The sequence below is a fragment of the Corylus avellana genome, chromosome ca1, assembly GCF_901000735.1.
Source record: "Corylus avellana chromosome ca1, CavTom2PMs-1.0".
NCBI classification, from domain to species: domain Eukaryota; kingdom Viridiplantae; phylum Streptophyta; class Magnoliopsida; order Fagales; family Betulaceae; genus Corylus; species Corylus avellana.
Genome location: NC_081541.1, coordinates 50,923,247 through 50,938,080, shown reverse-complemented (window position 1 = coordinate 50,938,080; position 14,834 = coordinate 50,923,247). Strand labels below are relative to the sequence as shown.

The 14,834-nt window shown below is 37.4% G+C and overlaps 1 protein-coding gene across 1 annotated transcript; it reads right to left on the bottom strand.

Annotated features, from left to right (window-relative positions):
• Nucleotides 1–8,987: 8,987 nt before the first annotated feature.
• LOC132186412 (probable aquaporin NIP5-1) lies at nucleotides 8,988–13,680 on the bottom strand. Its single transcript, XM_059600384.1, has 4 exons — nucleotides 12,810–13,680; nucleotides 9,929–10,348; nucleotides 9,777–9,838; nucleotides 8,988–9,613 (listed from the first exon to the last, which is right to left on the bottom strand). The coding sequence occupies exons 1-4, from the start codon at nucleotides 13,023–13,025 to the stop codon at nucleotides 9,418–9,420; spliced, it is 894 nt and encodes a 297-aa protein (XP_059456367.1). The 5' UTR covers nucleotides 13,026–13,680; the 3' UTR covers nucleotides 8,988–9,417.
• Between the last annotated feature and the right edge of the window lie 1,154 nt (nucleotides 13,681–14,834).

The window sequence follows — 14,834 nt, the reverse complement described above, 5'->3', positions numbered from 1 at the left end:
CACTAATAGATTAAAAGTCAATAATGATAATATCAAATTTAATGGTGATTTTAAAAGCCACATTACAGCTGAGAGGTCACAATGAAAACATTAAAAGAACACTTAGCATTCTCTTTAAAATATGGGTGTTAAAATTTTCGTTTTTAATGAATATTTAATATTTATAGAAATCACAATTCTTTAAAATTTATAGGAAACAAATAATCAATTTTTTTAATAAATTTTTAAAATGATTTTAGTATGAAATTGTTGTGTATGACACATTGAGACTTGAAGGGAAAGGGGAAGTAAAAATAAAAATAGAAATAGAAAAGGTTAAACGAATAAAAAAGGTCAAAATGAAGTTGTAAGCAGAGCTGGTCACCCGAAATCGGTTGGACATGCTTTTTTTTTTCTTTTTCTTTTCTTTCCTTGGCCATTGGAATATTACTTCGGATCAGGAGAAGAAAGAGGCCGCCTTTGGTGGTGGTTGGGGATAAATGATTGAATCGACATCGGAAATATAAAGATCATTGAGAGTTAGGAAAAAATCTGAGGTGATGTTAATATTGTCTGCAAATATTTGTGATGTCACTTTTCCAGTTTGTACAATACATTCAATTATTGATAGACGCGCCTCGTATTATTCTTATTGTCTTCAGCCATGAACTATTATTGTCTTTGTAAATAGAACATGTTAATATTTTTTTTTTTCTTCTAATTGAATAATAAAATGTTACAAGTATGGATCATTTTCACTCCTGATCTGAATTGAAAAAGAAGTAGACGATTTTAAAAATGAAAAAGTGGTGAACTCTTTCACAATAGACCCAAAATAAACTAAAATAATGCGAAAATAATTACAAATTGTAAGAAATTGGTCACACACGTGACCCTATCCTCTCAAGGGGCCGCACAATGTGGTTACAAAAGTAAAAGGGACACAGATTAAGGCAAACATATTTGAACTCCTACTTGTAAACAGCAACAACCACTGAGAACAGGTTGAAGCAGTAGAAGCACTGTTAGAGTCTGAATCTGGGACTATTGAAAAGAGAGGCACCAACACCAAATAAGTTACAAAAGTCTTTGCTAAAAGTTCAAACCAATATAAATCAAGGAGACAATAACCCACGAAACACAAAAACACCAAAATACAAATAAATCTGCAAAAATACAACAGGAAAGCAAGAAAAAGACCAAAAAATAGTAGCAATGGTCAGGAAACGGAGTGGGCAGATACTGGCCGGCGCATGCGATACACGTGCCTACGAATGAGATCCACAAGCAAGCACATGAGATCCACGCAACAACGCATGGTGGTCGAATCAGGTCGGAGAAGGCGGTGTTGGGAAGCTGAGGCCAGCAATCATAGTGGACTGGCGAGTGTAGGGGGAAATTGACCGATGTTGTTTGAGGACCTTGTGCCATGAGGACTCATCTAATCAAATGGAATTAATTAATTAATTATTATTATTATTATTTTCTCTTTTCTTACTAATATTGTTGCTTTAGTAGAAATATAACCAATAGGCAATAACAATTTTGTGCACAAATTCAGGCTTTACAGCAACTTGGCATTCACTCATTTGTTAGAGTTTGTGCCGAGTGTTATAAGGACTCCTCTTGGTAAATACTCTCTTTTGAACCTGATGTAATATTAACTAGAATTGCTGCTTTTTGTTAAAGAAATTTGAGTAGAAACGAAATACCATTACTTTAGAGTAATTCTAGAAGTCTCTCTTGTGTTACTCTTATGTCCCTCCAAGAATGACGTGACTTTTAAAATTACCATTTGATCAGAATTCAATAATGATCAATCACAAGCCCAATAATAATTTTAAGAGTCACGTCATTTTTGGAGGGACACAAAAGTGGCACAAGAGAGACTTGTAGCATTACTCTTCATTAAGCATATGATGTATGAAACTCTCATCAACAAAATTTTCAATATTATCTGAGAGATTTACCTTTTCCAACGATTCCTTTTTTTCGGGATAAATGTCGTAGATTAGTGGAATACCCAATCCACTATAGATTCTTCCTCATGATCATAGGACAAAGAACCTCTCACAAGATCTTTATCACGATTCATCCTCATGATCTAGAGATATTTCAAACCACTCAGTTATAGCTAGTGCTTGGAGTTGCTCTTTTAATGGATCTGCAACTTTTTCATTAAGCCGTAAGATCAAAGCCTCTAAAGTCACTCTGAAGTTATGGAACATTCAGCATTTTGGCAACATTCACTATAAGATAAAAGGCCTTTCGGATGAAATCATTATAGTGCGAAGCTCTCCCTCTTCTTTGGATTATCTCGGCCAAAGAAGAAAGTCTACAACTAGCCCTTCAAGAAGAATTAATCAAAGAAGACTCTTCAGAAGGCAAAAAAAAACTCGAGAATTATGGCTAATCAGCAAGGACCTGAACACCAAATTCTTTCATGCCTCTACAACAATCCGACGCAGGTATAATTACGCTATCTCTATTGAACTTGATAATGGCTCTTTTTTGAATAATAGGAAGGATATTGGGTTACATTTCATGGAGTATTTCTCCAACCTTTTCACCTCTTCTAACCCTTCTTTGGGTGAGGACTTGGCCTCCCTTTCGCCCCCTGTGATTTTCCATGATGAAAATACCTCCATCTGCATTGTCCCTGAGGAGCCCAAAATTCGTCAAGCCATTTCCCAGCTTGGTCTCACCAAGGCCCCTGGTCCTGATGGTTTCACTAGTCTTTTTTATAAAACACACTGGAATATTATTCGTGTTAGTGTCATAAGCTTTGCGCAGGGTTTCTTCAGGTTTGGTTTTTTGCTCAAGGAATTCAACCATTCCCACATAGCCCTCATTCAGAAATTCAACAATCCCTCCAAAGTCACTCACTTTATACTAATTAGCCTCACCAATTTAACTAACAAAATCATTTCAAAAATTCTTTCCAACAGGTTTAATCCTCTCCTGCACAAGATCATATCCCCTAACCAATCGACCTTCCTTCAAGGAGGATCTATCCATGACAACTCCATTCTTGCCCATGAAATTTCCATACAATGAAAAAGAAACAAAGTAGGGGTGGTCTGATGGCTCTTAAGCTTGATACAAAGAAAGCTTTTGGCCATATGAAATGGAGTTTCATTTTAAAGGTGCTCTCTTGCTTGCGCTTTAATTCTAAATGGATCCAAATGATTGATCAATGTATCTCAACGGTCTCTTTCTCCATCCTCCTTGAAGGATCCCATTTTGGAAAGTTTGCTTCTAGCAAAGGTTTAAGCCAAGGGAATCCTCTATCCCCTTTCCTTTTCATTCTAGGTACTGAGGCTCTCTCCAGACTTCTCATCAAAGAAAATCCGGCTACTAACATCCGTGGTATTAAAATCTCTAGAAATAGCCCACCTGTTTCTCATCTGTTGTTTGCTAATGATCTTATGGTTTTCTCCAAGGGTACTGCTAATGAGGCTTCATGCACTATGAGCTGTCTTTCTAAGTTTGCCTCCTGGTCAGAGCAACAAGTCAATCTAGACAAGTCCTCTTTATTTACGAGCAAGAATACATCTACGACAGCCTCCTCAAACATCCAAGCTATCCTCAACCTTCGCCCGATCCCCTCCACAGCCAAGCATCTAGGCCTCCCCCTCTTCTTCCACAGAAACAAAAGCCTAGCCTTTGAAGACCTCAAGAATAAAACCCTCAACAGAATTTCAAGCTGGAAGACAAAGCTTCTCTCCCAAGTGGCTCGCACTACTCTCATAAAATGTGTAGCCAACTCCTTACCCAGCTACTCAATCTCTTTATTCCTATTGCCTAGAGCCTTTAGTTAGGATATTGACTCTTGTCTTAGAAAATTCTAGTGGGGAGTTCCTCTTGATAAGAAGCATAGACTCTTTCTGCTAGGTTGGCACAAAATTTGTTCTCCCAAGATTGTGGGGGGTCTTGGTCTTAAAGCCATGGAAGTCCAAAATGGTTCCCTTTTGGCTAAGTTAGGTTGACATATCTTGAGCAATAGAGATTACTTATGGGTGACTGCCTGAATTCAAAATATCTTTATGCAAACAATTTTCTTTCGATTCAAGCCTCGCCTTCAGCCTCTTGGCTTTGGAAAGGGATTTTAACGTGTGGGCACATTGTTAGAAAAGGAGCTTGCTGGTCAGTATCTACTGGAAATGGAATTAGCACTTTGGATTCTCCTTGGGTTCCTTCCATTGACAACTTTAAGCCCACCCCAAACCCTAATCTCGCTTCCCTCCCTAATCTCACGGTTTCTGACCTTATCTTTTGTAATACCCTGACAAAACATCTGTTTTAAAAGTTAAAGATTTCTTACTAAAACAGATAATGCTTCCTTAAAACAAGGCCTTAAACTAAATGACCTAAACCTTTTTCAAATGACCCAACCCATTCATACTTTTTGAAGCAAAAAAACTCAAAACCACCCTCACTAGCCAAGCGTGTCCTAGGGGACCACCGAGCGTACACTCTTGGCCTAGGTGAGAGCGCGCACCATAGGACCGCACGAGCGCTCATTGACCAGTATTCGAGCCATTGGGCAATACCCTATAGCGTACACCTGAACCTTTTTATCCAACGTATAATAGTACCTGAACGCTCGCCCAACAATACCCGAGTGCTTGCTAACAACTCTGAAATGTAATTTTAACTCATTCTCCACTTTTTCAGACTAAAGCACGCCCTAAGCCCCTATATAAGCCATGCCCTTCGACTTCAACCCCTACTTACACCAAGAAATCTTAACCCTAGAGTGATGAGTGACCTTTAAGAGAGGAGGAAGCCTTGGTGGAGTCTTGCCATCATCAAGGTGATTTCTAGTTTATTTCTTATTCTTCATGTCTGCTATTATTGCTTTCTCAGTGTTATATATTTTTAAGTATATTTTTAAGTATACCTTGGCCAAGAATGATTTTGAAAAGCTTTCAACTCGTCCATGTTTTCTTTAAAGTTGCATAATAGTATATTTTGTACCTAAATGCATCCATTTAGAGCCTAGGGAGAGATGCACAAACCCATAGTTCCAAATAGAAGCTTAAAACACATTTTGAGAGTTTCTGGCCGAGTCTTAACTCTCTGGCCGAACCATTGCCCTTAAGAGCGCACACTCGCCCAGAGAGCAAGGCAAACGACCCTTAGCCAAAATATGTGATACTAGGTTTTTTAGCAGTTCTTTTCGTTAGATAAAACCTCATAGGGTTCTCTAGTACTGTTTATAACGATGGTCGTATTTCGTTATAGCAGGGATTCGTGATGTCGGAGAATTGAAATGAGTGCATGAGATAAGTAGATACTTATGAACAATTTTCTTAAAAACATGCGATATGTCAGCTGACTGAGCACGCGTATGATATGAGTATGCCTATATTTTGTACAACTTGGTAACTACTTTAATAACTAGTTGATAAGATGTATTGTATGACATGGTACACCAATACATGCAGTATAATGGTCATGTGCTTACTATATAGACTTGATTCTATGGTCAAACTATTAGAGGATGTGATATATGGGCCTTGGATCCAATAGTTATTCTGTGACTGACACAACCTTAACAGGCAGGTCACTACAAGACGTACATCATTAGTAGTGAAGGCTACCTGAGGTCAAACTTAGTCGGGCTGCTAGTGTTATGGACGGTAACGTACAATGGTCGATAGCGTACAATGGTCAGGTACATGTCCCTCGAAATAGCACCAACCCTGCTAAGAATGAGTAATATCTCAGGTAAACCAGATATAATAGTTATGATCTATAAAAGCACTAATTTTCTGCATTAAAATACTTAGGCGATTACCGCCAGGAGTACACCGTCTTTTATCACCCAAACTATACTTTTAAGGTGTATTAACGGACACAATACCTCTTTCAAATGTTTACTAAAACTACACGTTTATTTCTGCTTAATGATAACTGGCTCATGTCGTACCCAATTGTGAGATTTACTTACTACGTCGTTAAACTTACGCGGTTATTACATCTTGTAGGAAGCCTGTACCTAGAACCAAAGAGTGGCATAGTTTCCACTAGAGACCTTGCTTAAGAACGATCTTCGCATTGTTATCAGGTTTGCTTAAGTTGTTGTTAGTTGCTTCGTGTCCATATTTTGAGGATTATACCTATTCATTGATGATTAGAAGACTTCTTAGATTTATTTTACCTTCCTATGCATTAACTCTGATGATACTTAGAGGGGCAGTTTTCCATTTAGCTACAAGTTAGCTCAACTAGGGAAATTGCCAATAACCCTACCAGCCTGTTCAAGGCCGGATTTGGGGGTGTTACATCTTTTACCCTATAAGGGGCTAGAATACTCCTCTTATCCACTTTCTCTTTGACCCTTTTTCTGCTAGTGCCATCATTTCGATCCACATCCCTCAATCCCCAACCCTTGACTGTTGGACCTGGTCCCCATCTCCCACTGACCGTTTCTCTGTAAAATCAGCCCATGAAGTTGCCTCATCTAGCCCTTCTCCCCTTACCCTCTAGATTGGAAGTGTCTTTGGAGTTTGAAAGCCCAGCTTAGGTTCAAGCACCTCCTCTAGAAGATCACCTAGAACATTCTTCTTGTAAGAACTAACTTTTTTAAATTTGCTCCTATTATAGATCCTGAGCTACTTTGCTGTCCTTTTTTGCTATGGCCCCCCGAAGACTATGCTTCACATCTTCCTAAGCTGTCCTTGTGAAAGGCTTTTGTGGTTTAGCTCCAACTGTCCCCTTAACATTATGATCTTCTCCTCTCAATGGATTAAGCTTTAGACCAAGGCCTTGCTTCGGCCTCACTCCTCTTTGGGCATTCCTATTATGAACTTAGGATGAAGTTCATAACTTCCAAATCTTAGCCTTGGTGTTGCGAGATCACATTTGGATGGCTAGGAATAAATTGATTCATGAAGGGACTCAACCAAATCCCCAAGTAGTCCTCAAGCTTCCCAAGTCCACTATTAGGCATCGCCTTTTAGCTTGGCATGTGGTCTCTGAGTCTATGTTATGGGCCCTCCTCTTCTTCTGGGTTCTTACAAAGTGAATTTTGATTTGGCCATTCGGCCTTCCTTTGTTGTGCCAACAACTACTCTTAAAAACCATCAAGGGGAGTTCCTTGTCATGAATTCCCTCAAGCTCCCTCCTATGGAAGCAAACTTGGGCGAGGTCCATGCAGCTTTGCTAGCTGTGAGGCTAACGGTCTCTATGGTTGCCATTCTATCGTCATTGAAGGTGATTCTTTGGTTATTATCCTAGCCATAAATGATCCATCTTTGTTCTCTGGTTAGAGCACTGATCTGATACTAGCTGATATCAAAGATCAACTGCTTTCCATCCCGACATGGAAAACATTGAAGATTTTAAGGTGTGCCAATTTTGGAGCACACCATGTTGCTAGATGGACAACCTCCAACCTTGTGTTTGGTAGCATTCTCACTTCCTCTCTTTTTATTTCTTCTATTTGTATTAGGAGTAACAAGGACCCTCCTTTGTAATCCTTATTTTCCCCTTTCCCTCATTTGAATAGACATAATAATAATAATAATAATAATAATAAGATAAAAGGAATCTTCATCACTAATATTGCTATCATAGGTTGGTGGAGAATTCCAATCCACAAATCCTTGTGAAGGATCTTCAACATCTTCATAAACATCTCAATGTTTAAACTCCTCATCAATGAACTCGTATTCTTGGAACTCTTCATCAACAAATTCGTCTTCCTCTTCCATATAAGATGGATTTGAGGATAACGGTCAAGTTGGCTTGTTGCAGATTCCACACGTCTAACCATACCTTCATTCGTTGAGATCGCACCCCACTAAAGGTAATCATGTCGTCCTCATCCACAAAAGGTGGAGTTGGTTGACGGCGACAACCGTTAGCAACTTCTATGGCGGCAAGTTGATTGGATAAGGCTCTGATTTGCTCCATCAGCCTATATCATGCAACAAATTGCTCTTCCTCATGCTGCAAACGAATCGCCAGTTGTACATCACGTATTGTTTTTTTGCGCTCATGCACAATGCCAAGACTTGCATAGTTGTTTACTCCATCGCATCTTTTTCTAGAACCTCCATTTTTTGGGTGTGACAAGAAATAGAAGATAAGCAACAATGTTACGTACATTTTTATTTTCACATTTTTAAATAGTTTTAATGTGATATATAATTGAAGAAAAGAAAAGTAAATAGGATAAAAAAATATTGTAATAAAAAGTTTATTTGGAAAGTAGATATGATGTTTAGCGAATCAATCTTCTTAGGAATATTGCTACGTAAGATTGGGTATAGAACAGGCAGACGGGGTATCAGAACCTTGATTAGAAGAGGGGTGGTAGTGTGGGACGGTAGTGGTGGCTGGACAATTTTGTCAATTTTGGGCGTCAATGTCTCTTTTTTAACTTGCCCTAGCATCCTCTGTAGGCTGTAGCTGTACTCTGTAGAATGTAGTCTACCCCCTAATACAAAATTGTAACCCTATGTGAAAGCTTTCCAACACCACCCAAGTTTTTCTCAATCCGATTTGAGAATCAAAATATATGATTTTTTAAGTAAAACGAATGTGACGACTTGAAGATTTTGTTCTATTCTTTGTCTCTTTGGTGTATGTCCTTTCTAATAATTGTACTTTGTTTGAGTTAAGAAATAGCTTACTGATGCATCATGGAGATTTTTGAGGTTGCTAGTGTTAAGAATATATTACTGTATATAATTTTATTGCCATTGAGTGTATTCAAATCAAATCAAGATTTAGAGTGGTTCAAAAAAAGAAAAAAAAGGGAATATAATGTTGCTCAATAATTGTCCTTGCCCGAAGTTAAAATCCATGGACAATTATTGCATCTACCAAGCTACAGCCAGTCCCTTAACAACCGCTCGTTGGTTCTTTGCGAGCGTTTTTCGCCGGTGGCGATCATGCATGGTATTTAGTTACTGAAAAGACTAAGGTAATTAAACATAAAGGGAAGAAGTGAAGACTATTATATATAATTAAAGTGCAATATTGAGCCAAATGTAAATAAAACAAGCCATTCGTGCTCATCATGCACTTTGATTGATTAGCAAAGTTTACAAACACACTACACACATCAATATCTTTGATAAAGCAAAGGTCACACTACACACTACACACATCATTACAAGCTGCTTGGTTTCCTCTCGAAGGACCCCGCAATACAAAGCGCTTATATTTAACATCAGGGAGACTTCCATCCAAAAGGAGAAACACCCCCGTGAGATGACAACACACCATACAAAGGAAAGGTAGCATACTTTATACAACTCCTCAAATTAATTTTTAGGGCGTAGACTTTCGGTCACATCCTCACATCTCCTCCACACCTTTTTTATTCTTCTAATTATTATATTACTTTTTCAATCTATCACATCATACAACTAAAGTCCAAACTACTAAGGGCAGGGACTATTAGGCCTTTCGCGCGTCCCCCTAGCGACGGAAGCTCCTGACCTGCCGCGGTGCTTCAACCTCGTCTTCTCGGAGCTTCACGGCTGTATAGGTACCTGCACCGGTGAGGGCCCCAAGTGTGGGCGCCACCAGGTATATCCACAATGACTTATAGTTGCCTGCTGCAACTGCCGGCCCCAGTGTACGCACGGGATTCATTGAACCACCGGTTGTTGGCCTGCCACGTTCAAATCGATCCAACGATTATTGCATGTTAACAAAATCTTTCCCTCAAATGTCATGTCTTTTCCGACCTAGCTACTATACGTACGTACAATTGCTAATAGAGCTTAAAATTAAGTAGTAAAAAAAACAGAAAAGAAATTAAAGAAGTTACTCACCCAGCCACAAGAATGTTGAGCAAAACGGTAGCTCCAACTGCTATACCCGCCAACTCTCCCACCTAGCAAAATAAACCCACCCCGCCATGAGAAATTAATGAGAAATATTGAGAAATGAGAAAAGAAAGATGATGGATGTATATTATACGTACAGCTCGGGTATCGGTGGCGACAGCAGTGACAACAAAAAGGAGATTAAAAGTGATAATGAACTCGAGTGCGAAAGCCTGGCCAGTGGTTACAGAAGGAACCGTAACTCCACCGGACATGTAGGGATGAAAAACACCCTTGAGAGCGAAAGAAGCACAAATAGATCCTGAAACCTGTGCTGCGATGTAGGCTGGAACCTGGAGCCAAGGGAAGTGGCGCAGTGTAGCAAACGCAATGGTGAGGGATGGGTTTAGGTGTGCTCCCGATATGTGACCCGTCGACAGAATCACGACCATCACTGCCAGCCCTGCACATGCTGCATTCCCTATCAGTGTCTCCGCTCCGTTGTATTTTTGGTTCACAATTGGTCCGGCTGTAGCCATAAATATCAGGATGAATGTTCCCACAAACTCTGCTCCAAGCTGCAAATTAATTAACCCCACCACCTACCATTATTAACTTTCTTTATCTACTAAAAACAAATATTCCTCATCTCATTAATTATTTTTATTTGTCGTCGCTACCAGTTCACACATACGGTACCCTTCAAAAATGTGCCAAAATATTTTTTAAAATTAAGTAATTTGCACCATTCAAATAATAATTAAATAAACCCTTTAAACTTTCCTCCTAATTAAAAAAACACACACAAAAACCTTAAGGGCATTCTTTCATAATATGACGGGTCTACTTGCGACAAACCATAGACCAAATTATTGTTTCACTTTTGCTACAAAGTATCATGAGACAAGGAATGATATTAATAAAGGCTCTAAATCTTGTAATTTTTTTTTTTTTTGGGGGAGATTGAGTAGAAAGAACAACACCCCTATCATATATGTGGGGTACAATTAAGGCATGACACCCCAATTATATCACTTTACGATTGTTTGCCGTCAGGCATTGTAATAAATATATAAAGTTTCACCAACTAAATAGTACGTACAACGGTGGATTGAAGCATATATATATATATATATTGAGCTCTTTTTCTAATTCTTTAGAATGGCAGAGTTTCAGGTCTCTAAAAACTTTCAATGTAAATTGATCATTCAAAATAATCACTTTCAATTAACTCACGTCAATATTTAAAAAAAATAAAATAAAAAAATAAAAACCCGCATCCCTTACGTGGTCGTCCTACAATTCTCTGAAATTGTAAAATATCTCAAGCCCTACAATGGTATTCGATAGGCTTCGTTGAAATCTATCCAATAATTACAAAAAAAAATAAAAATAAAATAAAATTGTGTAGCATGTGCTCAGGATTCTTATTCTTGAAGTTGACTTTCGAGGTTGGCTAATTTGATGGCTTTTTTCGAAAGAGAGAGAGAGAGAGAAAAAAAAAAATATGTTCTAACAAGATAATACAATAATACGCCGACCAATAATTATAAGAAAACAAGAGTCGATGAGACGTTTCACTCGAATTGTTAGGTTTTGGGAAATTAGTTTTTGTCTTTTTGTAACTACTCAGCGTTGGATAAAGCAGGATTAAAATACAGATCTTACCGTAATATAGTCTATAAAAAAAAGGAATCTCCTCTCCTACAAGTTAGCATTAAGGTGTTGTGTGGCGTGTACTTTTTTAATATCCACGATTATTTAAATAGTGACTATCTAATTAAGAGAATAAATATGTACTATACTTTAAACATACATATAATATTTTTTCATTATTTCTGTCATCTTAATTTCTTAAAGAGTACTATTTTGATTTCTTATATATTATCATTAAAAACATTGTAAAACTCATTATAGGTGAGACATGGAGCAGAAAAATTTAGAATAGCAAGGTTTCTTTTTTAAAGTGATTCTATTAAAAGTATAGTTAATGAACTCATTAATTAAATTACTTAAAGAGAATTGATTAAAAAACTAAACCAAACATGCCACATATTTAATCTTTCTTAAGGGGATTATTTAAAGCGTTTTACAAGGTAGTTGACTAATTGGCCAGCACACATGCATGCACTTATGCATTATTTATTTGTCCAATGGTATTTGGGGACAGGTTAGCACCATGACGTACCAAACAATATACTTAAAAAAACTGTATAGGATATTATATCTTTTTACTAAAAAAAAGCATTTACAAATTAATGGAATAATTCATAATTAATAAAAATTAATAAACTAATTATTTATTTAAGTATTTTATCAATTATAAAGTGGGCACATCAATTTGTAAATAATCTTTTTAACCTAAATTTTAGAGCAGTTTGAGATTGTGTTAAGTAGTTTAAGAAATGTGCTTTTAGTAAATAAAAAGTTATGCCGAATAAAAATAGGTCTGTTTGATAAAAAAAAAAAAATTAAAAAATGCTTTTTCAAGTCCAAAACTGAATTTAAAGAAGCTTAAAAATGAACTTTCTTAAAAATAAAATAAAATTCTTTCATATTTTTCTGAAGACAGAAATTTTATTTTCAAATGCAATATGAAACAGAGTACTGTAGGAGTTGTTGAAAATTAGGAAGTGCTAGTTGAAGCTGAAACCCCGGCCATATATAGTTGACTCAAATTGGAATTCGGTTCAACGACTCCAACCATCCAAACTCTGGAGGCTGAAGTACAAGACGGTTGGCATTCATCCAACAGGGAAAAAAAAAAACAACAACAAAAGGACCCAACAATCAAGATCTTGAACCATAATGCTTACATATATATATAATTGTACTCTTTGCCATTTCCAAACATAATATTAAAGAGTTTACAGAGCCATTAATCATTATGAGAGGACAAACGAATGCAATAAAGACTCGTTTGGGCCAAAAATAATAAATATTTGATTTTGCCTCCTCCAATACATTCTATAAGTAAACTAAAATTTGGTAAAAAAAGTCAGACTTCTGGGCGGAGGGGAAGAGAGAGAGAGAGAGTACCTTCCGAGTGAGAGAGACATCGGGTGCTGCGAAGTCGGTGAAGCAGGTGTGTGGTTGCCCCCAAGTTGGCGCATTAACAGGCAAGCACTTGCATCGCGGCATTGAATTGCGATCGTATGATAGCGAGTCCACTCGAAGAGATGTAAAAAGCGGAGCTGGGGTCCCGGGCGTCGCCGGAGCCGACACCGGTGGGGTACCAGCCTCTGATTCCGGCATTTTTCTCTGTTTTTTTTTTTTTTTTTTTCTTGGAACTAACACAACCTACCTTGATAAAAATAAAAATAATTTTTTTTTTTTTTTTTTTTTTTTGGTTTTGATTGGACGCTGGTGATTAACGAGAAGGATATAAATTACATGATTGAGTAATTTTTATAAAGGTGTGGCTACACGAGGGTTTGAATCTTGGCCAGGATAGGTAACACTAGAGAATACAGATAATCAACGACTCAACATAATAATGAACTTAAAGAAATCGGATGACAGTAAAACTTTTTTTGTTTTTGTTGGGTTTTTTTGGAGAAGAGGGAATACAATTACATGCTGTTTAGGCTTTTATGAATGTATTGCTAAGGGATGTGAGGACTGAAGCGAGCCAGGGGTTAGGCTAGAACCAAAAGAAGGGCAGATTTACATGCTATCAAAGCTTTTATGGAGGTATGATCAAGGAAGACTAGTGAAAACTGAGGGATCCAGCTTCAAACCAAATTCAGCAGCGAGATAAAAGAAATATTGAAAAGCTGGGTTGGTATCTGGATATTCAGTTCGCGGAAGAAGAAGAAGAAGAAGAAGAAGAAACGGAAATGAATAGAGACAAGGGAGTGGGACGTAGGATCTGCGTGGGCATTTATATATATAGAGAGAGAGAGAAAAGCAGGCCATGGAAGTTCTCATTTACTAATTTCAAGGAAAAAGTCAATGGCCATCGCATCATCTATTACAGCTACTTTAACTCACATAATGGTAGAGAGTGCCCAGCTACTTTACACACGTAATGGTAGAGAGCCACACTGCGTCTTCATCTGGCCAGAGCGCATCTGTGATCACATTATACTCTCTCGCACATGCCCTTTGACGCTTTCATTTTGCTTAAAATAATACCACCACCCACCCATTTGTCTACTGTTGAACATAGCATACATACAGGTCTTGTTTCATAATTTCTTTGGGTTTGCTTTTTTAACAAAAGTATTTTTTAAGCAACATCAATAGTCAATAGTAAGTTTGGAGACATCGAAAAAATTTAAACATTAGAAAAAAAATAAAAATTGCACATTTATTAGTAGTTAAAGAGAAATAAATGATGTTTTCGTTTTTTTTTTTTTTTTTTTTTTCATAAATAGTCCTTGAGATTTTAATGAGTTGCAAATAGCTCTCTTGGGTATTAATTAGTAGTTAACAAATAAGTCTAAGTCCAAGTATGCCCTTGTTTCTTACTTTTTCTTAACTTAAAAAAACTTCAAAAGAATCATATTATAATAAAGGTTTTTTTTTTTTTTTTTTTTGGTGTGTTAGTATAAGTATAATAAAGTTTTGCTTTTTCCTGTTACTTTTCATTTGCCTCCTTGCCGTTTATTATTATTTTTCCCCCCTCACTTGAAGAATCTACTCGCCGTAGCCAACACAACTTTGGGCCGACACCCTCGGCAATTATTTTCTTTTTATGGGAATGTGAAAGAAACGCTAATGGGCACTAAGAATGATTGATAAAGGAAGAGTAATACCACAGTACACACAACTCTCCATTTTTTTTTTTTTTTTTGGGTTAATTATCTTTTTGTAGTACCTACGTTTTCATGTTTTGTTTTGTTTTGTTTTTTTTTTTTTTTTTAACTTAGGTTTCAATTCGTATCACAGTTGATATTTCACTTATAGGTAAATATCAATTTAATACCTCGGCCACCATTTCGTTTGGGGTGGCCGAACCACTCCTAAGGGCCCTAGGGTGGTTCGGCCACCCCCAATGGCGAAAAAGGGGTGGCTGAGCCACTCCCTAGACCGGTCGCAGGGGGTGGCAAAAACCACTCC